This window comes from Rhinolophus ferrumequinum, chromosome 19, assembly GCF_004115265.2.
Source record: "Rhinolophus ferrumequinum isolate MPI-CBG mRhiFer1 chromosome 19, mRhiFer1_v1.p, whole genome shotgun sequence".
In the NCBI taxonomy this organism is placed as follows: domain Eukaryota; kingdom Metazoa; phylum Chordata; class Mammalia; order Chiroptera; family Rhinolophidae; genus Rhinolophus; species Rhinolophus ferrumequinum.
This window is the reverse complement of record NC_046302.1, coordinates 2,663,727-2,691,140: the sequence shown is the minus strand read 5'-3', so window position 1 is coordinate 2,691,140 and position 27,414 is coordinate 2,663,727. Positions and strand designations below refer to the sequence as shown.

Below are 27,414 nucleotides of genomic sequence, written 5' to 3'. Positions count from 1 at the left end.
ACACTCACCAAAGTCTCGCTGCTGTGCTATTGCAGCACAGCTATCATCTCTGTTCAGCAAGGAGAGGCTCACAGTTCTTCAGGAGCCATTAATCTGTGTGCATCTCTAAGCACAATGAGCAGGGAAACACCCTTCACAGGAATGTCACGGGATCAGCAGATAGCAAGTTTGAAGTCTTCGTCTCCTCTTGGATGAATACAATGATGCTGCTGAGGGAAAACGTGCTGCAGACGGGGCACCCTCTTCTAACTAGGGCATTCCCGATGCCAGAGCAGACTGCCTGTTCACCTGACTGGGTCCTGTTCATATTCTTTATTGGCCTTTTACTGCAGGACACAACTCTGCAGTCTGATGGAGGTGTGGGCACTTGATGGTCTGGGGAGTCAGACAGTCCTGAGTTTAAATCTTGCCTCTACTACTCACTGGCTCTGTGACTTTGGACACTTTCTTCATCTCTAAATCTGTTTTCTCATCTGTAAAGAGGAGACTAAGTTCCCAGAGGTTTCTGGCTGATAAAATTTGATGAGATTGTTGTAGTTGGTATTCAAAACCAATGGCTATTCTGACCTTTTACTCTGTCCCTGTAGGGCCTTTGAGGTACCACCTGCTCTGCCTGAAATGTCCTCCCTTCCCTTCCCCCAACTAACCAGTGTCTTAGACTCAGCTGAGATGCTCCAGGACAGAAGCCTTCCCAAGTGGGCGGTCCTGGTGTTTCTGTGGAGTAGGATTGTGGTCTTGGATGTCTTGACCTGCACAACCCTCCGTCTCTTTGTGGGATAGAGAACACAGAATCTGTGTTACAGGACTCCAATAAGGACCGCGTGTGACATGTGGCACACATCCTCCAGAGCCTTTCTCTCAAGAATTCTGCGTTGTTAGCTTTGCAGTGACTGCCTTTCCCAGGATTCCCACAGGCCCTGTAAGTTATGGATGGGAAGCCTCGGGCTGTGGGGCCCCGCCCAGAGCAGCCTCGCCTCGGTCAACAGCCCGCTCACACTCCCCTCCACTACCCTTTAGAAGTCCGTCTGGGAATGGGCGCTTCCCTGTTCTTCCTCAGCAGAAGGGAAACTTTAAACCATGTTACAATTTGGTTTATTTTGATGCTGGTTTATCGCTCTGGGATTGCAGTTTCTCTTCAACTGGAAAGCCACCTGTGAACAGATGTGGCCACTTAGTTCTGAGCACCTGAAGTGTGCTGGGCACTGCTAGGCATGCCGTCCCAGTTCAACCCTGAGCACCACCCCCACAGCGAGGTACGTGGTATCACCATCTCTACTCACAGATGCAGCAGGTACAGCTGAGGGAGGCCGGACACTCGCACGTGGTCACATAGGCAGCAAGCGTGGAGTGAAGGTGCTGCCCAAGGCCCTCCCACTGCACGGCCGGTGGTTTCAGCCCCAAGGGGGCCCCGTTTGCTTGGCTGTGAGGGCACTGAAGTGCGACCTCCTCCAATGCTCTCAGCACCTCCTCACCCCATGGCGCCACCCTGTGCACGGGCCCACGTGCACAGTGCCTGTCGGGCACTTCTGGAACTTCTCATCCTCTACCTCTTATTCACCGGTGCAGTATGTCTCCCTTGTTTGCGTATCAGGTGCTTGACAGTAGGGATGCAATCTTAACCACGTGGTTTTTAAAAATTCTCAGTGGATGCAGTTCTGTAATTATTGGCACATAAAGGGTCCATATATTAGCTGTAGCCCATGTGGACATTCATGCTCCTCTTTAAAGTTCAGAACAGAAAGGCATGTCTTGAAACCTACAGCAGACCTTGGCAGAAGTGCAGGACCAATGCACGGGTGCTGTGACAGTGGCACCGCAGAGTTCTGGAGCCCCCACCCACAGGAAGAGGAGACTCATCTTACCAAGACGTGATCTTACCATGTTCACCCAGACGGGCCTGGCCACTCAGGGTAGGTTCCCCCCGGTATAGAGGTAGGAAGATTATTTCCCAGTGAGAACGACCATAGAAGTTGGAGTGGCCTCTCATCCCCTCGTCCCTGCCAGGGTTTGTATCGCGTTTTGACCCCTGGGGGCATTGCTCCTGTAATATTGCCGTGAACCCGGAAGACGACTTGGAGTTTATGGGGGCTGCCTCCTTCTCAGCGCTCTCCCACATGTTTCAGACCACGGTGCCCTTCAGGCACATGGGCTCAGGCTGATGGAGTTCATGTTTGCACCCTTTAGTGACTGTGCAGGGGGCAGATTCTGAGGCTGTGGAAGGACACCTGCATGCTCAGGTCCAGCCCTTGGCCCTGGCCTGACCCTGCACCGCATGCTGTGTGGGGGGCCCACCCTCTCTCATCCCTGACACATAGTAAGCACCTCACAGCTTCTCCCTCGGCTCCCACAGTCTCTCACTCTTTTGCAGGATGGTTATTTTCTCATGTAGTCAGTCCATTTTGTAAAAGGGAGTCACTTCAACAAGGACTGTCAGTTGCAAGGGGCAAAAAAAATCTAAAAAGCATGCAATCCGAATTGGGGGAGGGAGGGAGACATTGGCTCACGCCATCAAAATTCCCAGGGTAGGTCTGGCTTTAGGTGTTTCTTGACTCTGGTCGTGACAGACCACCCTCTAAGCTCCACTTCCTCAGATGGGCTCCATTCTCAGGTTCCACAAAGTGGCCTTTGGCAGCTTCAGGATCATGTCATCGCAGCACCCAACAAGAGTGGAAAGAGAAATTTCCTGATGGAGCTGCTTGAGCTTGATCACCCAGAGTGAGAGCATGCGTGGCCTTCCCATACCCACACACTATGGCCAAGCTGATGGACACCCTTCTAGTCTTAGCCCCGGTCACGAACAATGACCTAACGTCCCCGGCTGAGTGGGGGAGGCTACAGTTACTTTGTGACTCAGAGGAGACAGAGAGAGAGAGTAGAGGCTGCGTGGCAAAAGCAACAGCTGCCTGCTGCACTGGCTGACCACTATTAGAGGATTTTGACCTTCTGCCTCCACCCGGATGTTAAGTTACTCATGTTGTGGTTGCTACCACTGATCTCAACTGATCATATTATACCCCATCCAGTTCTCAGAAACAAGGCCAGTGTATTTCCTCTCCCGGTAGATTCTAGAACTACTTGTTCCTAGTGGATGCAATTACTTTGCTTAATATAAGATTCTCTTCCACACGTCAGCACCAGTCCCAGAGATGGAGACAGGCTGAGTCTAACCGTGATGGGCCTGTATCCAGCTAAAAGCAGAAGTCCCAACTCTACTTGCTGATGGTTTTATCTCTCAGAAATCTGAGGAAGAAATGAGAGAAAACATTCTGAGCCAACAAGCATTAGAGAAGCAGAAGAAACCTGGGAACCTTGGGAAGCTTGAGGCCCAGTGCCAAAGGAAAAACCCAGGCTTACAGAGAAGTAGAAAGATGGAGGCGAAGAGGTGCTGTAGACTGACAATAGCCAACAGTACTCTGAGGACAGGGCCAGGAGTACAGTTTCCAGGCTCTTGCCCTCACATGGAAAGGTGCTCACTCGGGTAGTAAATGGCCATCAACTGTGATTGGATGGCCATCAGCTATGGCTAGTTGGCTGTTAGCTGTAACCAGTGAGCCATTGGTCACTAATATAACTGCCATGGCTACATTAGCAGCAAATGGGGGCTAGCAAGAAGATGGTGGCTGAACTAGCAAGAGTGGATTGCAGTTAGCAAGTGGGGTTAGTTGGTTGGTTGGTTGGCAGAAAAGCAGACGGCAGGTTGCAGATCGTGTGGCTCCTGCTTCCTCTGTCTCCAACCCAGCCACCAGTGAGACTATAGTGATATGACTCCCCTATCTATGGCTCCGTGGGTGTTCCTTTTTGGCCTCACCATGTCCTGCGTTCTTATGTGGGGAGTGGGACCAGAGACTCCACATGCCGCCCGGCACGACAAATGGTGCAGGGAACAGGGTATGGTGCCGGCCAAAGCTCTCCAAAGGGCAGTTGAGCAGTTTGTGCGTATGAACACTTAGGCTCAGGAAGACCAGGAGGAGCAGCTGCCGGAGAGCTGGACCCCCATGGAGGGGTGGGAAGACGAGGGCGGTTCCCCAACCAGCATAGGCTGGAGAAAGCAATGGTTGTTGCGGCCCTGTGGGCTGGGAAGTGCTTGCTGAGGCAGCCCGGATGAAGGACGTGTAGTCCCAGGAGGAAATGCTTGTTGAGTCCTCCGTGGGAGATGAGGGTGAGGTCAAGGTCTTCCCTCACCCCCAGGTTGGGGAGGACTTGGAGCCCTCGCCCTGCGGAGAGGGCACACATTGTGAGGCTAACGCACAGCCCTGGCCAATGACTGTGGACTATGGGAAATGGGCTCCATCCCTAATTTAATGGACCGCTTGACTGTTTGCTTGGGAACATACCACCATGTAGTGGAACTGGAGGATGTTTGCTTCCTGTATCTCACCCGGCCACCATTGAGAATATGTGAGACAGACTGGCTGCACCCAGAAAGACTGGCTGTGCCCAGAAAGACTGGCAGTTACCTGAGAAACCCTGGCTGTGCCCAAGAAGACTGGCTGTACCCAGAAAGACTGGTGGTACCCTGAGAAACCCTGGCTGAGCCCAGGAAATCTGGCTGTGCCCAGAAAGAGTGGCAGTGCCCTGAGAGGCCCTGGCTGTGCCCAGGGAGACTGGTGGTACCTTAAGAAACGCAGGAAGTCTGGCTGTGTCCAGAAGGACTGGTGGCGCCCTAGAAACCCTGGCTGTGTCCAGAGAGCCTGGCTGTGTCCAGGATATTGCATTCACCTCCAGGCTCCTCGCGCAGGGCCCCTCGCGGAAGATGCTTGTCACGTAGATTGTGAGACGAGACCCTGTAGGGGTGGAGTGTGGGGACAGAGCCAGGAGTGCAGTTTCCAGGCTCTCGGCCTCACATGAAAAGGTGCTCACTCGGGTAGTAAATGGCCATCAACTGTGATTGGATGGCCATCAGCTTTGGCTAGTTGGCCGTCAGCTGTAACCAGTGAGCCATTGGCCACTAATATAACTGTCGTGGCTACGCTAGGAGAAAATGGGGGCTAGCAAGAAGATGGTGGCTGAACTAGCAAGAGTGGATTGCAGTTAGCAAGTGGGGTTGGTTGGTTGGTTGGTTGGCAGAAAAGCAGACGGCAGGTTGCAGATTGTGTGGCTCCTGCTTCCTGTGTCTCCAACCCAGCTGCCAGCAAGACTATAGGAGACTATCTGTGGCTCCGTGGGTGTTCCTTTTTAGCCTCACCATGTTCCTGCGTTCTTATGTGAGGAATGGGACCAGATTCCCCACATGAGTCCCTGCATGACAGAACCCTGGTGGTTCAAAGGGAAGAAGAGATTTTCTAAAGTGTGCCCTGGAAGCTGGCTGACCTCCCTGGTAAACTTTTCACTAGACGGACATAGTTATAACTTGTGAATGCTCTGCTCACACCTGTGTGGGCTTCTTTGACCACCTGCTTTTAAGGAGTTCCATGTTTCACTCAGCAAATTCTTCTTGGTTATCTGTTGTGAGCATAGTCCTTGTTCTCTGGAAGCTCCTAGTTTAGAAGGAGGAGAAAAACTGCAAGTACCTCTGTGGGGACAGAGTCCCAGAGAGCAGTTTCCAGGCTCTTGGCCTCATGTGGAAAAGGTGCTGGCTCGGTTATTAGATGGTGTCATGCAGGAGTCCCTACTCACTGCGCCATTTGTCGTGCGAGGCAGCCTGCGGGGTCTCTGGTCCCACTCCCCACATAAGAACGCAGGATATGGTGAGGCCAAAAAGGAACACCCACAGAGCCATAGGTAGGGAAGTCATACCACTATAGTCTCAGTGGAGGCACTATAGTCTCACTGGAGGCACTATCGTCTTACTAGAGGCTGGATCCACACGACCTGCAACCTGCTGTCCACTTCTCTGCCTTCCAACCCACCGACTGACCAACCAGTGGAGCCGCAGCAGTTATATCAGTGGCTAATTGGTTACAGCTGACAGCCAACTAGCCACAGCTGACGGCCATCTACTACCCGAGCCAGCAACTTTCCACATGAGGCCGAGAGACTGGAAACTGCTCTCTGGGACTTTGTCCCCACACTCCACCCCTACAGGGTCTCGCCTCACTATCTACGTGACAAGCATCTTCCGCGAAGGTCCCTGTGTGAGGAACCTGGAGGTGAATGCAGTATCCTGGACACAGCCAGGCTCTCTGGATACAGCCCAGGTTTCTCAGGGCACTACCAGTCCTTCTGGGCACAGCCAGACTTCCTGGGCTTCTTAGGGTGCCACCAGTCTCCTCCTGCCCTCCTGGCAGGCGGTGCTGTAGCACTGTAACCACATACCAGGGCTGTGGCAACACTTGAGGAGGGTGGTGAGCATGCCCGTGTGTCACCGCTTTCACCACCCGGATCCGGAGACGGAACTCTCCTATCGACGTCTATAAGCTGAGGCCATGTAGCATGTCCACCCCTAGAATATACTCCGGAACGGGGGAGACATACACCGTGTAGGTACGAGGGGGAAGCCTTCCTATACCCAGTAGTAAGGAAACAGCTTTGACAGTCCCAGTCTTTCCCCCATAGCCATCAATGCAGATTGCTGGTCCCGGGAACAGTTCTGGGTTCCCATAAACAAAACTGCAGTCTGCGCCAGTGACAACTAGGGCCAAAACCCTCTGCATATTAGAAGGGGACCAATGTATGGACAGTTCTACGTGGGGCCTCCGGTCCCTGCTGTCCCCTCTGACCGGGTACCTTGGCTCCACCACTAATCAAGCTGAAAGGAGTCGGCCTCAGGCGGCTGCATGAAGTCCTGGAGGGACACGGGTCGCGCTTTACCAGACTTCTCCTTTAGGTTTCTCCGGAATTGCTGTTCCGGGCACAACTGTTTCCAAAGTTCCAACAAGAGTGCATTGGGTTGTCAGTCTATTTTTTCCCGATGGAACCCCTGCTGCCACAAGATCACGCCACATCTGTGCGCGTGTTACTTTCTGAGGCCCACGACATCGCCCCTTTACTTTTGATTTGGGCTTCCAGGTCTCAACTGCTCCGACCTCCTGTCTTAATTTCCTTCACCTCTGGCTTTCAACATCCCCTAGGGTGGCCATGGCAATTGTAACTTCATGGATCCGTCACCCTACAATGGGTGTAAGAATAGCAACCAAGAATCCAAAAGCACTCGCAGGTGCAGCATCCAAAACCATATCTCTCCTGCTGGCTGTAAAAAGCTCGTCATCTGGCCCCTGCATGTTAAGGTTAAAAATAGCATGTCTCATACCCATTTCTCGGATGATTTGAGTAAGTTCCGTATATGACTGCCATTGACTCACAGTGTCTGGCACCTCACCTGCTTGTCCCCATACTGTGCGTACCGCAGCAGTGAGCCACTCCATTAGAGAATGGTTGCCCTGGTTTTGGGCCAACCTATGGCAGTTCTGTAACCTTTGTCGCAGGGACGGATGCACTGTCACGAAGGCTGGCTTTTCCATCTCTGCCTGGGGAGCAGAGAATGTTATCTGCTCCCTCATCCCATAAACGTAATAGCAAAGCCTAGACTGGCTCTCCAGGGCTCTGTCTGTACCGCCTCCCCAGCTCCTGCAACTCAGTGGGAGTGTATGGAGTGCAGGTTGTGAACTCATGGCAGCTAGGTTGCTGGCAGCAACACCCCCGGGGCCCAAAGGTTGCTCATGTTTTACCCTGTGCTTCAAGATTGGCCGGGCTTGGAGGTTGGGAGCTATATTGTCTCCACTCGCTTCCTCCGCCTCTGCCTCAGAGTCTCCACCTTGGGGCCCCTTTCTAACAGGTGAACCGGAGCTTCCAGCACTTCCAACTGGGACACCTGGTCAGGCACCTGGGCCATTTCATTATGCGTATTTTCTGTGTTGAGACTCAAGGCCGTGAGGAACATCCAGCCCACGCGGCCGGCTGTAGCCTTCGCCTCCTCCAGCAACCGTTCAGCCAGAGCCTGCAGGGCCCTCTCCACGCTGGCCGGAGAGCCATCCATGTCCTCCCACCCCTCCTTGGGGGTCCAACTTCTGAGAACAGTGGCCACCGGGCACCACACACTGTGTGGGGGCCATCTGTCCTCCTGCCCAGAGTCAGATGCCATTCCTACCTGGCCGGAATCTTGCTTGCTGCGCCAGGCGTCCGATTGGTGGAGGCCTCGGTGTAAGATGTCCGCAACCCTCGGAGCCTACAGCAGCAGCCTACCAAAAGAGCCAGTGATACCTGCTATGGCCAACAGGGTGGCATGCCATCTGGAGGCTCGAGAGGACCACCAATTCACCGAGTGGTCACGTCTCTCCCAGACAGACTGCGCTCCCTGTCTCTGGCACTGCTCCTCATGGGCTTCCCGAGACTGAGTTTTCACATGCACAAACTGCTCTACCATCCCTTGGAGAGCTTTGGCTGGCGCCATACCCTGCTCGCTGCACCATTTGTCATGCGAGGCAGCCTGTGGGGTCTCTGGTCCCGCTCCCCACATAAGAACACAGGATATGGCTAGGCCAAAAAGGAACACCCACAGAGCCATAGATAGGAAAGTCATACCACTATACTCTCTTTGGAGGCACTATAGTCTCACTGGAGGCTGGATCCACATGACCTGCAACCTGCTGTCCGCTCTCCTGCCTGCCAACCCTCCGACTGACCAACCAGTGCAGCTGCGGCAGTTATATCAGTGGCTAAGTGGTTACAGCTGACGGCCATCTACTACCTGAGCCAGCACCTTTCCACGTGAGGCCGAGAGCCTGGAAACTGCTCTCTGTGACTCTGTCCCCACAGATGGCCATCAGTTGTAATCAGATGGCCATCCGCTGTTACTGGTTAGCCATTAGCCACCAACATAACTGTGCTACGCAAATTGCTGTGGCTACGCAAATCGGGTTAGGAAGTGGAGTTGGTTGGCAGAAAAGCCGACGGTGGTTTGTGGATCGTGAGGCTCCTGCTTCTCCAACCCAGCCACCAACGAGACTATAGTGGTAGGAAGCCCCCTATACATGGCTCCATTGATGTTCCTTTTTGTCTTCACCATATCCTGTGTTCTTACGCGGGGAGCGGGAGCCGAGACCACGCATGACACCCCCTGTGCAGCTCACTGTCACCTCTCCCTGAACCTCAGCAGTAGCCTCCTAAAGTGGTCTTCTCTTCTGCATTGCCCCTTCTGCCCCAGCAGCTTTGTGATACACGTGTCCTCTTCTGCTTCAGAGGACACAGGGAGCTTCCATCACAGGGAGAGAAGCCCTGTGGGCTCTGCCCTGGCATGTCCTCTGCCGTCCTCCCTGCCTCTGCTGCCTGCCTTCAAACATGCCTCCGCCTCACCTGGTCCATTGTACTTGCTCTTTCCTCAGCTTTCCACACTAGTTTTCCACACCTTCTGTCTTTTTCTTTCTTTCTTCCTTTCTTCCTTCCTTTCTTTCTTTTTTTAAATATTTTTTTTTGCTATAGTTAACATACAATATTATATTAGTTTCAGATGTACAGCATAATGATTGGACATTTATATAACTTACAAAGTGCTCAAGCTGATAAATCTACTACCCATCTGACACCATACATAATTATTACAATACTATTGACTGTATTTCTTATGCTACATTTTACATCCCAATAACTATTTTGTAACTACCAATTTGTACTTCTTAATCCCTTCCCCCTTTTCATCCATGCTCTAACCCCACTCCCATCTCAAAATATTCTCTGTATCTATGAATTTCTTTCTGTTTTGTTTGTTCATTTATTTGTTTGTTAGATTCCACATATAAGTGAAATCATACGACATTTGTCTTTCTCTGTCTGACTTATTCAACTCAGTGTAATAGCCTCTAGATCCATTCTAATTGTTTCAGATGGCAAGATTTCATTCGTTTTTTTTTCTATGGCTGAGTAATATTCCATTATATGTATGTACAACTTGTTTATCCATTGATCCATTGATGGACACCCAGGTTGCCCCATATCTTGGCCATTGTAAGTAATGCTGCAATGAATATATGAATGCATATGTCCCTTTGAAGTCGTGTTTTGGGTTTCTTCAGCTAAATACCAAGAAGTGGGATTACTGGGCCCGTCTTTTCTCTTGTTATAGCCTCTATTTTGAGATCTATTTTGTTTGGTATAAGTATTGCTACTTCAGCTTTTTTTTCCTCCACGGTCTTGACCGGATATCACACCTTCTTTCTTTCTTTGTTCATCTTTTCCTTTTCCTTTGTTCTTTTTAATTTTTCCTTTTTTTCCTAGCTTACCTTTTGTGTTTTTTTGTTTTTTTTTCCATTTAAGCCTCAACTACAATTTACAAGGTCTGCCAATTAAGTTCACGGACTTGTTGCAACAATGTTGCTAACCTTTTTTAATATCAGAGGGATTATTCATTATGGATTTTTTCCAACTGGACAAACAGCTAACCACATTTACTATTTGAAAGTGCTTAAAAGGCTACGTGAAAAGTTAGACGACCTGAACTACCAATTCATGGCTCTTGCATCATGACAACACACCAGCTCACACGGCACTGTCTATGAGGGAGTTTTTAGCCAGTAAACAAATACCTGTGTTGGCACACCCTCCCTACTCACCGTTTCTGGCCCCCAGTGACTTCTTTCTTTACCCGAAAATACAGGAAATATTGAAAGAAAGACATTTTGATGATATTCAGGACATCAAGGGTAATGTGACAACAACTCTGATGGCCATTCCAGAAAAAGAGTTCCAAAATTGCTTTGAAGGGTAGACTAGGTGCTGGCATCAGTGCACAGCTTCCCAAGGGGAGTATTTCAAAGGTGACCATAGTGATATTCAGCAATGAGGTATGTATCACTTTTTCTAGGACGAGTTCACGAACTTAATTGTCTGACCTCGTAACTTGTCAGAGAGGATTTCTGGTGCCTTCCCTTTTAATATCCATTCCACTCTCCTGCTCAATCTTCTCTGTGTACACAGGAGTTACCTCATTTATTTTCTTGTCTGTCTCCACACTGGCCTATAAGCTCCTCAAGAGTGCGACTGTGCCTATTCTGTTTGTTTCGTGCTCCAGTGTGACCTCGTTGTAACTGATTCCATCTGCAACAACCCTATTTCCAAGTAAGGTCACATTCTGAGATACTGGGGAGGAGGGGGTTGGACTTGAATATATGAATTGGGGGGACACAGTTCAACTCATAGCACACAGCATCTGTAGGGGTTCTGTGTGTCACTACTGTGGTTATGAGGCCTATAGCTATGTTCAAAGAACCCTAAGTCTACATATAGCCCAGGTATGAGATTTTGGGGAATTGAGGCCTCCCCAGGAATCTGGTGCCCCTTGTTTTGCCTTGTGACTCATTTGTGCTCTTTTTAATGGTGTTTTCCTGTTTCTTTCTGCTCCATTCTGTCCATTTTACTCTTGTACTCAACTAGTTCACTTCACATTTTCTCCAGGCTATACTCCCACCCTCTAGTCAAATCCACCCTTGGTCCAATTATCAGTGATCTGAGTAGCCTCCTGAGTGGGTTCTCCAGGAAGGCTGTGCCAGGCCCCTTAAGTGGCATGTACAGCACATGTTAGAAAAACCAAAAAGGGTCAGCTCACTAGGACTGGAGGATTCTAGACATCATCATCTCCAAGGAAATGAATTTGGAATCAGAGCTGATCGGGTGAATTAGAGGGACCTCCAGAGAACTAGCAAGGACTCTTTTCCTGGCTGGGGCCAATACTGGCCCGGGCATCCCACTCCATGTAGGGGTGGGAATGGCACTCAGCTTCATGGAACTTCCGTGGAACACAGTTGCTACAGGTGGACTCAAGAAACTGGAAAGCAGACTGAGGAGGGCTTCGCCACCATGCCAGGTGCTCAGGCTGTCCTAGAAGGTGCCAGGAGCTGGGAAATGTTAGCAGAGGAGTAATAAGACTAAGTTACTGCTGTAGGATTTAGCAGGTATGTGGAATAAATTGGGAGCTGGGGAGTAAAGATACATGGCTATCATGATTGTCTTGGGAAAAGACAAGGAAGACCTGAAATTGCATTTGGGAGGGAGGATGGAGAGGAAGAAAGGGACCTGCTGTATTTCTGACACAGAACAACAGAAATTGGTAACTCTCAGGGTAATGACGGAATAAAGAGGTGATATTCTGAAAGTTCTGACTAGAATAACTGAGTTAAAAGGAAACAGGGGAAACTCTTATAACTCAACAACAGGAAGACAAACAACCCAGTTTAAAAATGGGTGAAGGACTTGAATAGACATTGCTCCACAGAAGACACACAAATGGCTGACCGGCACAGGAAAAGATATTCAATGTCATTAGACATTAGGGAAATACAAATCAAAACAACACTGAGATATCACTTCACACCGATTAAGATGCCTATAATTAAAAAAAAAAAGAAAAAGGAAAAGAAGTATTGGCGATGATGTGGGGAAATTGAAACCCTTGTGCATTGTTGGTGGGAATGTTCAGCCAGTGTGGAAAGCAGTTCAGTGGTTCCTCAGAAAGTTAAACACAGAATTACCATGTGGTCTAGCAGTCCCACCCATAGGTGTATACCCAAATGAATTGAGAACAGGGACTGAAATAAATGCATGTCCTATATATGTACATATGCATGTTCAGAGAGGTGGTCGTCGTGCAATATTGTGATTGTATTGAATGCAATTGAAATGTTCACCAGAAAATAGTTAATTTTATATTATGTGAATTTTACCTCAATAAATGATTTTAAAACAATAGGAAATATGGAACATGAGAGGAGGAAAGAGCACATTGGAGGTGCACGTGTTGAGGACCTGTGGGGCAGGCATTTGGATGTACCGACAGGGTTTTGGGCATCACCAATGCTCAGGTTATACTGTAAGGGTCTCAGAGTGACATCATTTCCTTTGAGGACATGTGAAATGGTAGATTATGGAAGTAGCTTGGCTTTACCGTAACTGCACTACTGCATAACATTTGATATAGGGGCTGATGACATCTTTTGGGTCAGGTGGCTAAATGTTAAGATGATCAAGTTGCTTTGTGATAAATTTAATATTAGAAAGATGCTAAGAAACAGATCAACATCAACCCAGGTAACTCTCCTCACTCCTGTCTCAGTCAACATTTTTATCAGTGATTTAAACACATAGAAAGTCCACTCATCAAATTTTCAAATTACCTAAAGCTTGGATGACTAGTGAATGTATTGAATGACTATCAAAGACATTTGCTCTTTGAGGCTGCCCAGAATCCACTTTTCCTTCCTTTTGGTGTCAGTGTTTGGATTTTCGTTTGGATACCTTTTTTTCCTGCCCATGTAGCCCATGCATTTCTGAGTGAAGTGAACCCAGTGCCAATTCTGATGTGTTCCCTGATTGGCTTAAATTGATCTTCATATTCTATCCTCCTATAAGTCCAAAGGACAGAAGTGAAGTTTGGGGACCTTGGAGAACAATGATGCCTTGGGCTTCAGAGAGCACAGTCTTTTCTTGCTTTACCTGTTCACTTTTCCTGTTGGCAAGAGTGCCCTTCCATCACATATTGGAAGGGATGCTCTATTTTCCAGCTGTATATCAACAACGAAGCATGGGGACCCCAGAAACTGCTGGCAGCCATCTTGCAGCCACTAGGAGAACCAGGCGTAGGATGCAGCTGACCTAAAGAAGGCAGAAAGGGGAGGTGGAAATAATCAAGTTTTTGGTGACTTTGTTCAGATTTTGTTCAACTTGATTGTAACCGGAAGCACCATTGGACTTCACAGTTTTGTGAGCCAATAATTCCCTTTCATTGTTCAGACCATTTTCAGTCTAATTTTCCACTACTTGGCAACCAATAGTGAGTGTCCTGGCTGTCACAGTGATGAATCAGTCTCCAGAGATCTCACTAGATCATATTTATTAAATTGAATGTTTGTTAAATTGTTATATTGAAATTTGGCGGATATAAATGTTGGGCTTTTTTACTTGGTTCCAGAAAACTTATGCATAGGTACTTTACGGCAAAATGAAGAAATAAGGTCTGGGAGTTTTTGCTGACATTAAGCTCCATGTGACATGCAGTTAGAAAGAAAGACCTGGTTTTAATTCCCAGCCTTTTCACTTATCACCCCCGTGACCTTTGCAAAAGAGATATTGTTTGTAAGTTACCCAGCACAGCCCTTGACTCAGACTGGGTGCTGATATAGCTTAACAGTGGCAGAGTGGTCATGATGTACGCATACTAGCTTAACCTGTAAGGGAATGTATGACAGAAGACCCGGAGCAGTGGGCTTCATCTATAAACTCTGCTGTTTTTCTCTCAGACTCTCTTGGATTTGTCCTCCTCTGTCCATCCAGAGCAAGGGATGCCAGCTGAGCCTCAGAATTCCCTGAATCGTCCTCAGTTTCACACATCCTGACTGGACCAAATTAGGTCACTCACCAGTCCTGTGGCCAGGTTAATGGGATGCATTGGTTGGCCTGACTTCAGTCACACACTGCCACCCCCAGATCTGGGGTTGTGGTCTGCCTCCCTAGAACCACATGGATTCCTCAAGAAAATTGGGAGCAGTTTGGGGAGGGATAGAATGGATGCTAAACAAGCCAACATCAGGAGTTGACTCAGATGACATCATCCTGAAAGTGAATGCAATCTGACCATGTTCCTGCAGGTCTGATCTGTATGAGGGAGGAGGCAGTCATCTTCCTATCAGGCTGCATCTTGGATTGATATTCCATTCTGAATATAGATCAACTAAGGCTCTTTCCAAAGAGTGCCAACAGGATTTCAGGAGCATTTGAACCATGCCATGTGAGGAAGGACATCATGATACCTGGAGGATCAAGTTCTTCTATGAAACCTCCTGAGTGAAGTCGTACCAGTAATCGCTGTCATTTCTGAGTGCTATTGCATTGCCAGGCATGCATCAGTTCTCCTCCTGCATTATCTCCTTTTTCCCTACAGCACTCCTTTGAGGGAAGCACCAGACCTACTACATAGTTCTTACTGTCCTCATTTGATAGATGAGGAAACCAAGGCACAGAGTGGTTAAATAACCTTCTGAAAGACACACAACTAGTAAGTAGAAAACCTAGGGTTTAATCTCAAGTCTCCAGCTCAGGTTTCTCTGACCTTAGCTGCACATGAGAATCCTATGGGGGAGCTTCTTTAAAATACCAATGACTGGGTGCTGCCGCAGACCAATCATTGGACTCTCCAGGGTGGGTGTCGTGCAGGGTGTCATGCGGGGGTCTCTGGTCCTGCTCCCCGCATAAGAATGCAGGATATGGTGAGGCCAAAAAGGAAGACCGAAGGAGCCATAGTAATACCGCTATATTCTCGCTGGCGGCTGGATTGGAAATACAGGAAGCAGAATCCACACAATCCCCAGCCTGCCATCTGCTTCTCTGTCAACCGACCTGGCTTGCTAACATCCACCATCCACTTTTCTGCCAACCAACCAACAACCAACAAGCTACCAAGTGATGCTGATTCTGCTGGTGCATGAGCCTTCCTTTGATTAGCAAGGTCTCAGACTGGCTAGGTAGAGGTTAAATTGATAGATGGCCTACACAGCTTCATGGGAGGACCCGGTTCTATCAGCAGGGTGTCCAAATTTGTAGCTGCCTGCCTGGGGGAGCTTCCCTCGTGCAGGTCGTCTAAGAGGGGCTAAGGCCTGCTTTCAGGAGTGTGTGGCTGGCCTCCATCACAGAGGGCTGAGAGTCCTAATGCTGAGAATTGCTGAGTGCAGTGCTGTGCTGGGAGCCTGCCTCTGCAGTTCATCTGGATGCAGAAGTTCACAGATCAGCATGAAGATCGGAAACATCTGGTTCTGCCTCTGTGGCCTAAATGCACACCACCTGAAGGTCTGATGTAACTAGGCCCCGAGATGGCCTTCACCACACTCCCTTGTTCCTTAACCACAGAATTCCCAACCTCAGGGGTTTCGCAGCTTTGGAGTTGTCCTTAAGATTTTTACTCTGCTACTCTTTGATGCAGAGAATCAGCAATTCACAGTATCAGGGTTCCATATAACTTACTCAGGATCAGATCATCAGTACGTTGCAGAACCAGAATTAAAATTCATGTCTCTTGATTTTTTTTATTTCTTTTTATTTTCTATTGTGCTCTGAATTTTGTTTTCAAACTATTTAGATAGTCATTTAGCCAAATAGGTTTCTACAAATGTGAAAAAAAAAAAAAAAGAAAGAAAGAAAAACCCAAAAACAACTAACCAGCAGCACCATGGCATGGCTGGCTGCCCAGCATTTGTGTTAGGACAGTTATGCTGCCCGGCGGACTGCCCTGCCTCCTTGCACACCCTGCCCGTGGAATGACTACAGTAGTGGATTACCTTGTCAATCCTGTTTACTGCAAGCTCACCATTGAATTCCCTCCCTGCCTGCCCTCACATGGCTCCTGTCCATCTAAGTTAAATGCTTCTCTGTACTTAGCAGCTGTTTAAAGCTCCTTACCTTCCTTTCTATTTCAGTGCTCACTCCATGGCCTCAGTCTGGTTCCAGGGTTTCCCATCATGGTCTATAGTCCCCGAGTCTGCGTAGTGTGAAATTTACCTTCCACATACCATAGACATTAAAAAAAAAATTTTGTTTTACACATCACTTTAATCTTTTTGCCCTTAACTGTTTATCATACTACTTCAGTGAAATTTTTCTTGAATAATCCCACTCATCTGAATTCATTTTTTTCTGGTCCCCTCCTGTACACTGACACAGAGCCTTCCTGTTAGACTCTCAAACAGGAGTTGACCCTGTACCTCTGACCAACCCCTTCTCTTGCAGATCACTCAGCTTGTTTGTGAGGAACCATCCAATTCTGTCAGCCCTCCACAGTCTTGAAAAATTCCTATGGGTGTGGGTCCTTTTGAGGCACGTTCTTCAGTTCTCTTCAGCCAGGGCACCCAGTAAATTACCAAGGTACTCCAAAGGGGTGGGTCTTCTCACCCAGACACAGCTAAACAATGAAAAGTTGCTCTTGGGTGAAGATCAGCACTCACCCAGAGGTCTGTTGGCTAATTTTTAGTATTCAGTGTAATCAAAATTCAGTGTAAATAAAAAATTTTTAAAACCTGTGCAGTTATTACTAATTAACACAGCTTTATATTTATCTAGTCCTTTACAATGTGAAAAGCGTGTGTGTGTGTGTGTGTGTGTGTGAGTGTGAGTACTTACATATATGTAGATGCCCAAGGCTCTATTCTTCCTGCTCCCAAGCACACACAGCAACACACACACCCCAGAAGCTACTGAAATGCTAGGAGACTCAGGCAAACCCACAGAAAAGGCGTGATCCAGAAAACCCAGCTCTGAGCTTTAGACTCCTCATCATGGCATAGCAGAGAAAGGGCGCGTCACGCAAGAGCACCTGCTTCTCCTCTAACTTTTCACTAATGCAAATGCTATAGAAGGGTCTTATTTAAAGCCACTGCCACAGTGCAGTGAGTCTCAATCAGGGCACTGGGAAGGGAATTACTAATTTGCCTGGGAGATGGGAGAAGAATGACACTGCCCAGCAGAGGAAACGATGTTGTTGGGTCTCAAACCATGAATCAGAGTTTCTCAGATGGACAAGGACGTTTCTCAGATTGACAGAAGAAACAATACAGAGAACGTGATGGAGGCCTGGAAAACAATGAGTTGTGGCAGGTGAAGTGCAGATCCTACCAAGAGCTGTGCCAAGGTCATTTATTAGCGAGGGCAATCTTAAAGGAAGAGTTTTAGACACCGCTCTATAGACGGTGGGGGACCAGCATGGCATGTGAATATGCCCTCATAATAGTTTACTCTTAAGGGAATAAAGATTGAATAAAAGTAGCGACAACTGGGGAGAAAAGAAAACCCTTGAGAGTAAAACGGGAGGCAGAGTAACCCACATTTTCCTTCCATGTTCCTCTTGAGTTTCCAAGAACACGCCAACTAGTCTCACCTCAGGACCTTATCCCAAATCATATTTGTCTCTTCATGTTGTTCAGATCTCTACACTAAATCACCCCAGCAGAGAGGCCCTCCTGGATCAACCTATTTAAAATAGTCCCACCCCCACTTGTTGCTCTTCATCCCCTAACCCACTGTGTTTTTTGTGGCATTTATTACTGAGCAGAACTGTTTTCTTGTTTTTCCATATCCAGACTGTTAGTTCTGTGAAGGCAAGGATCTCTCTTGTTTACTGCTGTGCCCCCTAAATGTGGAGCAAGGTTTGGTAAACAGTAGGTACTCAATAATATTTGTTGGATGAAAGGAAGAAATAAATGAACCTTGACATGCTGGGCAATGTGCTAAGAGTGCTTGTACCCGTTATTCATTGCATGCTAAGAACATCCCTGAAAGATAGGCAGGCACACTCCCTATGGGGCCAATGAAGAAACAGGCCCAGGGAGAGAGTGTCATCCTTCCATGTCACCATGGAGTCCTGGAACCCAGGAACTCGGATGGTGTCCTCTCTGAGAGTGAAGTGTCATGGGCGTGGACAGAGGCACACTTGTTACTGGAGGAAACGTGCACATGTTCGTGCTCAGAAGCAACCTCTGTCACCTCTGAAGTCAAGACATGGTTACCTACTAACCATAAGAATTCAGGGATGGGTAACAGGTACGTTCAGGATAGCAATCAAGGAAAATGGACAAGGGAACTTGCCCAGAATCTCAAGAATTATAAGTTGTATGGAAGGTTCATCTGAGGTTGGAGCCCTGAGTTTGTGGTGATTGCAGTCACGACAGATCTCTGATCTCTCTGGGATCTCATAGGCCCAGGAGCAGAAAAGGCAGGTGTTTTGGAGCTTGATGTGACAGTGCAGTCAGTACCCTAGAGAGTGAGGAGCTCAAGGGTCTTAGAATGTGATGGGTGGCATTGGGCTGGACCCAAACTGAATAGAAGGGAAGCGGAGTTAAGAAAGGGCTGAAAAGGGAGCTAGGAAGGGATGATGACCTGGACGCTCAGTGGTATGAGGAGCAGAAGGCAGGAAAGAATATGTGAGAAGTGGAAAGGGGTAACCGGGGTGGTCAGCGGGGCTTGGAGGAGTGACCTTCTCAGGTAGGGCAGTCCTGGAGGGTCCCAGCGGGGCCATCCTGGGGGATGAGGGAGGATCCTGTAGGGCCATCTTGGAGGGTGGGAGGCCCTGGGTGTGGCTGTAGAAGAGTTGGATGATGGGCCTGGGATGAGGAGAGTGTGGAAGGGAGAAGCCCTGGTATTGGAGGGATCCCAGACGGACTTTGCTGAAGGCAGGTTTGGGGTGAAGGTAAAGACTGTCATGTGTGCACCCCCATGCTGGGTAAGTGCCAGAGCAACTCTGGAAAAAGGGGTCCTCTTTCCATATGAGCAGAGCAGGGTATAACTGGCTAGCTTTATTTGTAGGCATTTTTTAGTAGTAACAATGGCTGAAAGAACAGTGTAAAGGGAAGGATGCAAGAGCAGAGAAGGAGAAAGGAGTTGTTTTGAAACATAGGTCAATATCAGCTGAGTGTAGGGGAAAGGAGTCAGTGTCGGAGGAGGGTGACAGACATAGAAGACATACCGAATTCATAAGCAGCCAAGAAACAAACAGCTGTTTAGCCTCTTGATCAAACTGAATTTCCATTTTTCACTGATTGTGTAGCTGACTACAAGGTCTGACAATTAAGTTTGGGAACTTGCCACCATGCGCTTATATTGGCAGCACTGTACAAACAGTTCGGTAAGGTTTCATAACCTTGGTATTTCAGTATCTCACAGCTATGTTTGTGTTGACGTGTGGCGGTGTCTTGCTGAGTGGCGTTCATTATTGTTGTGTGTTTTTGTGTGCTATCGTGAGAATGTCTGAGCTTGAATTAGAGCAATGAACAAACATTAAATTTCTTGTTAAACTTGGCAAGAGTGGAAGTGAAATCAGGGACATGTTAGTCCAAGTTTATGGGGATAATGCCATGAAGAAAACTGCAGTGTACAAACGGATTAAATGTTTTCCTGAGGGGAGAGAACGCGTCACTGATGAAGAGAGGTCAGGGTGGCCAGTAACAAGCAGAACTGATGAAAACATTGCAAAAATTCATCAAATTGTGCGTCAAAATCATCGGCTGACTGTAAGAAGCATAGCAGACCAAGGAAACATCAACAGAGAAACAGGAAAATCTTAACTGAAACTCTTAGCATGACAAAGGTGTGTGCAAAAATGGTCCTGAAGGAGCTCATAGATGAACAAAAGCAAAGGAGAGTCGAAGTTTGCCAAGACCTTTTGGAGAGGCAAGACGATGTTTTGGGCCGTGTTATCACTGGGGATGAAACATGGGTGTACCAATATGACCCTGAAACAAAGCGTCAAAGTGCATAATGGAAGTCAGCCAATTCTCCACAACCAAAAAAGTTCCATCAGTCCAAATCAAGAATCAAAACGATGTTGCTAACCTTTTTTGGTATCAAAGGGATTATTCCTTATGAATTTGTACCAACTGGACAAGCAGTTAACCAAGTTTACTATTTGGAAGTGCAGAAAAGGTTGCGTGAAAAAGTTGGATGAAAACTACATGAACTTTTCTCCAACAATTCATGGCTCTTGCATCATGACAATGCACCAGCTCACACGGTACTGTCTGTGAGGGAGTTTTTAGCCAGTAAACAAATAACTGTATTGGAACACCCTCCCTACTCACCTGACCTGGCCCCCAATGACTTCTTTCTTTACCCAAAGATAAAGGAAATATGGAAAGGAAGACATTTGGATGACATTTAGGACATCAAGGGTAATACGACGACAGCTCTGATGGCCATTCCAGAAAAAGTTCCAAAATTGCTTTGAAGGGTGGACTTGCTGGCATCGGTGCATAGCTTCCCAAGGGGAGTACTTCAAAGGTGACCATAGTGATATTCAGCAGTAACACTTTATGTAGGATGAGTTCACGAACTTAATTGGCAGACCTCGTACATGTCATGAGATTTTTTAAAATGTGTATTGACTATTTGGACTTTTTACAAAAGACTTACGTTCATTTCTTTTTTGTGTCTTTATTTTTAAGTCAGAGATTCTCCAAATCCTACTACATTAATTTTTTTTTTTTTTGCTCCCCTTAAATTGAGTGTTCCTGAGAGCTTTGGGGAGCTTTGATCATTTGGGGAGCTTTGATCATTTGGCTGATAAGATCTACATCTACACCGGCTCTCAGTGTATTGATAGCGCCTGGGTTTAGGGTTCTCCTGTCCTCATTCTGTTCTTCTCAGATTCTGGGGTTTCCTTGTGTCCTTCCCCAACTGCACTGATTTGCTGAGAATCCTCCCCTGCCCTGGTTTCCGAGGCTTCACAGTTTTCTACATGTGTCCTGTCCATGTGGCCTTTCGTTTGTGATTTTTCTTCGTGGAGGACAGCTGAGCACAGCGGGAGGCCAGGGCACTGTGTGGGCGTGTGGGAGGCTGACAGACCTGTTCTGGGGTCCTGCCTCTTTCCCTTGAGGTCTGAGCAGACCCGTTGCCTGGCTGAGCCCTAGTCTTCATCTGGCAGAGGTGTAGACATTCTTACCTTGAAGCGTTGCTCTGGGCAGGAAGGGGCTAGCCTGTTTGACGGTCCCTGCCACAGCACCTGGCTTGGTGGACTGTGGAACTTTGTGAGCAATATACGTATGTGCCCCATTTGTTTGTATAGTGCTTGTGGCCATGGAACAGAACCAGTGAATGTAGCTCTTAAATTCTTCCAAAGCAATGCTCTCACTTTGGGGGAAAGTGTCCAAGTTCCTGATTCTCACTTAACCACTGAGGCCTCCTCTCCCACCGGCCCTTGGTCTCCTCTGAGCTCTGTTCACACCCTGTGTTCCCACCTTGGCTCCCCCAGTTTGCCAGCTTCCCTCACAGGGCTGTGTCCACACCTGGCTCTGTCCTCAACACCCATGGAGTGGAGTGGCCGCCCAGGAAACCTCAGTCAACTAAGCAAATGACCATGTCCTTGTTGTGTTTTTGGATGTTTTGTAGTGGTTCTGACCCCTACTTCCATTTACTTGACAGCTTTTTTCTTGTGGGCTAACTACGTGCCAGGCACTGTTAGAGACTCTGGGGATAGGTCAGCAAGCAAGACAGGTGAAAAGCCCTCCCTTTGTGGCGTTTCCGTCTTCAAGGAACCATCCTCATTCTTTCAGCACTCCCAGGTCTCTCTTCCAAATATACTCCTTGGTTAATATTCATTTGGGTGTTAAGTTTTTAAAACATGTATAAAGTTTACTCTGTGCCAGGCACTGCTCTCAGCATTTTGTACACATTATCTCATTGGCATCTATACCACTTCCAATAAAACTGTATGGAGGCTCTATTCGTGTTCTCATTTTACAGACGAGAGGCCAAGGAGACAGACATCCAGTCTGGATGCTGGCCCGTGTTTACACACTCATGGGAGCTGGGTCCTGACTCAGGTTCAGCCCGTCTAACTCCAGGTGCCATACCTAGCCTCACTGCCCCAGGCAGCCTCTCATTTGATCCTGGAACACACCTTAATCGTTAATTCTGTCTTTCTGCTGGACAGAAATGCATCATAGATTCTTCATCTCCCCTGACACCCAGTGCAGGTATGTGTCTGTCAGGGCTTTCAAGCTCCCAAGTTGCTCCCCTGCAGGCTGTCAGAATGAGCCTGGTTGCCTTCCTGTCTGAGACCACCCATGCCTGCTCCACAAATGGTACTAGTGAGTTATGCTGTCCCCCGACCCCACCCCACAGTGGGGGCAGCAGGACCATTTTCCTGGCGGGCAACTACTGTTTCCTTGTTCTCCCTTTCTGAGCCTTTTCACCACATTTCCCCTCACCCTCGTACTCTCTTTTGATCTCGAAAATCCAGGCCCTTGGAGAAATCAGACAGTATGAAATATGGAAACTGCTTGGGAAGTAATTGAAGAAACACTGTGACTTTTGAAACCCATAGAGATAACACACCTTCTTGCTCACGTTATTTAATTTTTAATGGCAGATTTAATTAATGGAGATCAGGTCTTCTGGTTTCAGATGTGCATACAGAGTAGCTTAGAGGAGGAGAAAGAGGGGTGGCCATTTGTAGGGCAGAGGAAAAGACTCCGAAATCAGGAATCAGAAGAGTCTAATGGGAAAGAGAAATCCCCCAGAAATAACAGTTCATGATCAGCGGGTGCTAATTACTGTGCGTGGACTCAAAGCGTGCATTTCAGAGAGATTTCCCAGTGACTTATAAATGGGGAACAGGACTCCTTTTCAGGCACAGGCGGTGTCTCCAGGCACTGTGGGAGTGTGCTGTACGGACCCAGGCACTCTGCTGGTACTGCGCTCCACCATCTGCACAGCTGCCAGAAAGAGCTTTCCAAAGTACAGGTCGACCCTACCAGTCCCTGGCTTGAAAAAATAAAACCTTTGTCCCCACCGCCTACCCCCCGACGTTGCCAGCAGGCCGAGGCTCAGGCGTTCAGCCTGCAGGTGAGACCCTCCTCTCCTCTGGGTCCCAGGCTGCCTTTCTATGCAGCCCCTTCCCTCACCCTTGCACCTGCTGTGACTATAGCATCTACAAGGGATGCCTCACGCTCCCTCATGCTGCCGCCTCTATTTATAGGACCCCCTCATTACTGGCTCATCTCTGTTCATCCTGAAAGACTCAGTTTATTAAAGTGGATGGACCCTTTGACCCAAGAATTTGACTTCTAGAATGTACCTTCAGATACACGTACTTGAGTACAAAGGTATATATGTCATGATGTGCCTCTCAGCATCGTTTGTAATAGTGGAAGATGGGCAGCGGCCTAATGTCTGTGGTGGGGAACTGCTAATATGAGCTGTGGGATGCCAAGTCCTACAACGGGGTGCTGTTCAGCAGGTAAAATGGATGAGGCCTCTGGGAAATAAATGAAGAAATAAAGAGTGGGTGGGTGCACAGGTGAGCTCACTTAGGTGTGCACAGCACAGGAGGGGAGAGCACTGGGGTCCAGGCTGGCAAGAGGCTGACTGGTCCCCTGGTACCTATCTCTGTCCTTTCTGCTTTTGCCTTTTTAAAACATGTGTAAGTATTGCTTTTTCAAAAACATCGTTTAATGTAAAAAAACATTTTAGACCTCGGTCAGCTTCTAAGAAGCCAATCTGACAGTCTCTGCCAGGCTGCCCTTTCTGCCCCCCACAACACCTGGGACAACTAACTGGTCAAATGTCCCATTGTAATTGGGATATTGCATTGTCTGCGACCCCTGTGAGGCCCAGAAGCAGGCACACTCATTTTGGAATCTCCTGGTACTCAGTGGATTCCCAATATAAACGTTGGTCGTCCGCAGTCTTTCTAGAAGTCCCTTGACGGTGTTATAGTCCAGGACTGTGTGGAGTGCCCTGCCCCTCCTGGCAGGGGCCCTGGGTGCGCTCAGCAGTCACAGGAAGGCTTGCTGGACACGGGGAAGGCAGCTCAGCACTTCCAAGGTTGGACCAGGACCTTCATGTGCCAGGGGAGCTGCGGTGGGTACTCTGCAGGACCCAGTTGGTCCCGGGGTCTGCTCGAGCAGATTAGATGGCAGAGTGGGTGGGTTGTGACAGGAAGGGGACTTCCTCTGAGTCATTCTGCGAGACAATAGAGGAAGCTGCAGTGGGGTAATCACAACCACTTCTTGGCCTGTGGGCACTTCCTGTGACAAATCTAGCTGACCACATGTTTTCTGAGTTCATGGTCAACACAGCCGCCTACAGAGTTCACCCTAGCCAGGCTGTGTGCCGGAGATAGTGGCTCAGAGCAAAGGCACTGAGCTACCCGTCAGCCCACAGCACGCTGGGCTCATTTGGGACAGGGTTACTCCCTTGGAAAGGGGCATTGATGGGTGGTGGGGCCTGGAAGACAGCGACCTGACACTTCTCCAAAGAGCAGAAGGCCTGCACCGTGAGGCTGTCTTGTGGGAAAGGGAACAGACCAAGGTCATTCAGGGATGCTCAGGGAAGGTACCTTAGCTTCGGAAAGTTCCATGTGCAGTGACAGTGGCTACAGTGGGTAGGGTGTGTACCACGAGCCAGGCACCACCGGGGACTGACTCAGCCCCCCTGTGACGGAGGGAGTACCCTCTTCCAGCTAGGAAACAAGGTTCAAGGAAGTAAGTGACACAAAGGACACAGCCAGCATGTGCCAGAGCAAACGTTAAACTGTGGGTCTCTGAACTGTGTAGTCTCTGTCAGCGCCCATGTATGGGAGGTACAAACTGAGTCTCAGAGATCCCCATTAGGGTGTCACAGAAGAGCTTCTGCTCAGAGCTGAGGGAAGGACCTGATGTGACTTGTGTCTCTCCTTACTCCCTCGCCCAGGGTAGTCAGTGTCGGTTGAATGTCAGACTGGTTAAGGCAAAATCATGATCTCTTGGACGGCTCCAAGAGACACACTGTGCAACTGGAGTGAGCACATACCTGCAGGAGCCAGAGCAGCCTGGATGTGAGGGGAGGAGAACCCCTGTTTATTTCGTGCCTGTTGTGTGTTAGGAGCCTTCTCCTTTCCCAGCCACTTGCCTGATGGCCATCGGAGGCAGGTATCAGCTATCACTCTGAGGACAGTTCAGAGGTGAGGACGTGAGCCAGGGAGAAGCAGGGTGACCTGCCCAGGCTCACTCAGCCGCTGGCGGTAGAAGGCCTGGCTTTGGCCTCACCCTAGCACCTCCCAGAGCAGAATTTCTGCACCTTTGGTTCCTGTCCCAGGTGTGTTGCGTCAGGCACACCCTTTCATGTTCACCTCCCATTGGCTCCTCCCTGAGGTCGTGGTACAGAGATGAAGGTAAAGGCTTGGTCCAGGACCAGACTCCACCTTTGATGTCCTGTAGGCCCTAGGGAAGGTGCTTCCTGCCCCACCTTGGTTACCTTCCCTGCAGACAGGTGATGGGGCAAGGTGTTTTCCCTACCTGGCTGTGATCTGGGCTCCTGTCACCTTTCTGGTCTGTCTAAGGAGGGATTCATTCCCCTCAGGCAAGGCTGTGTGCATGGCATGTGCTGCTGTCTTGTTACCCTCCCTGGGGAGGACTGACCGCCAGCTTTGTGTTGGGCTGTCGTCTGGGTGGTTTTATTCTTGGGAATGCTTTCTGTAAGAAGTCATTCTGCCTAGTCGTGAGCCTCACGGCACTCTACTTGGAGTGTGATGGCAGGTAGAGCTAGCAGATGTGGTTCTATTGGTTTCAGGAAACAAGTAGAGAGCCCTGGGTTCTGGGCCTGTGTGGCATGCAGCAACGCACCTCTGAGGCATAGAAAACTGGGGTGACTTACCCAGAGCCACACTGTAGAGTTCCACCCAGCTCTGCCTTGTTGCAAGCCCGGCTGTTCCCCACACCAGCCTGGCTCTGTACTTGCACATTCACTAGGTAACCTCAGGAAGGACGGAAATGCATGCCTTTGGAACTGCCTTGCAAGGCTCGGGATGGATGGTGCCATGCCGAGAAGCGTTTTGGTCTTGGCAGGCAGCAGGGCACGTGCCCAGCTCAGGATCACTGCCACTTGCTGGGTGACCTTGGGTAAGTCACTTCATCTCTCTGGGCAGCAGAGTCCACCTATAAAATAAGGGTTGGACCAGATCCACACAACACAAACTTTTTCTTTAAAGATGATAGACGTCTTAGGCTCTGTGGGCCATACAGTCTCCGTTGCTTTGTGTTGGGCTGTCCTCAGCTTGGCCATTGCAGCACAGAAGCAGCCATAGACGCGCAAACAAATCCTGAGTATGGACATATTCCAATAAAACTTTATTTATAAAACCAGGTGGCAGGCTGCGTTTTGCTCATGGGTGGTGGGTTGCCAACCCCTGCACTAGAAGATCCATGTGTGCTTCCATCCTTTTCTCCTCTAGGATTCTGTGGGTCCAGGGGGGAAGCGAGACCCACGCTGTCGATCCGTCACCAGTTTGCTTTGATGCTGACCAAGAAATTAGCATCTCTCTATTTTTAACGCAGTTGCATCCCGTGAGGAGACCAGAGTGTTTGTAACCGGTTCTTTTTTTCTCTTTGTAGAATGCTGAGATGTATAAACTGTCTTCACAGCAATTCCATGAGGCAGCTTCGAAAATGGAGGGCACGATAAAGTAAGAATTTGTTTATTATTTGTAGACTTAGCCTGTATTTGTAAAAATTCCCGCACGTGGATTGAAACCTGCAACCAACTGCCTAATTTCAAATTCCTCTAATATCACAGAGGACCATGTGTCACTCAGTTCTCCCACCTGGGTCGGAGGCAGCCATTGCTCATTTGTAATTGGCCACATAAGCACTACTTCTCCGCTCGCAACCTTGCAAGTGGGAGTGGGGCTGCTGCAGACAGGCAGTGTTGTTCCAGGATAGGTGCCTGCGGGCCAGGTGCTAACTGTCAGACCCCAGGGAAGTCCAGGAGGGGTGCTATTGGCCCCCCATTTGCAGAGGTGGTTTTCAGAGGGGTCTGTTCTCTGTGGGCACCCCCACATGCCTGGCCCTGTGCCACAAGCTCTTGCATGATGATACTCAGTGGGGCCCCTGCTTTATTCCCAGAAAGACTGGTGCTCAGGGACATTGATGGCTCACTCAGTTGCACAGTGCTGAGCTCAGCATTCTGTCCTCCATCTGTCGTGCTCCTGCACTGTCAGGCGAGGCCTCAGAGCCAGGATATCAAGGACAGGAAGTA

General features: G+C 48.8%; 1 protein-coding gene across 2 annotated transcripts in view; it reads left to right on the top strand.

The window, feature by feature from the left end:
- Positions 1–27,414, top strand: part of CHCHD6 (coiled-coil-helix-coiled-coil-helix domain containing 6) — a 325,729-nt gene that overhangs the window by 248,669 nt on the left and 49,646 nt on the right. For both annotated transcript variants that reach the window (XM_033135641.1, XM_033135640.1), the window contains one exon: positions 26,772–26,842. In XM_033135641.1, the coding sequence (XP_032991532.1) occupies positions 26,772–26,842 (71 nt within the window). The remainder of the gene's footprint in view (positions 1–26,771; positions 26,843–27,414) is intronic.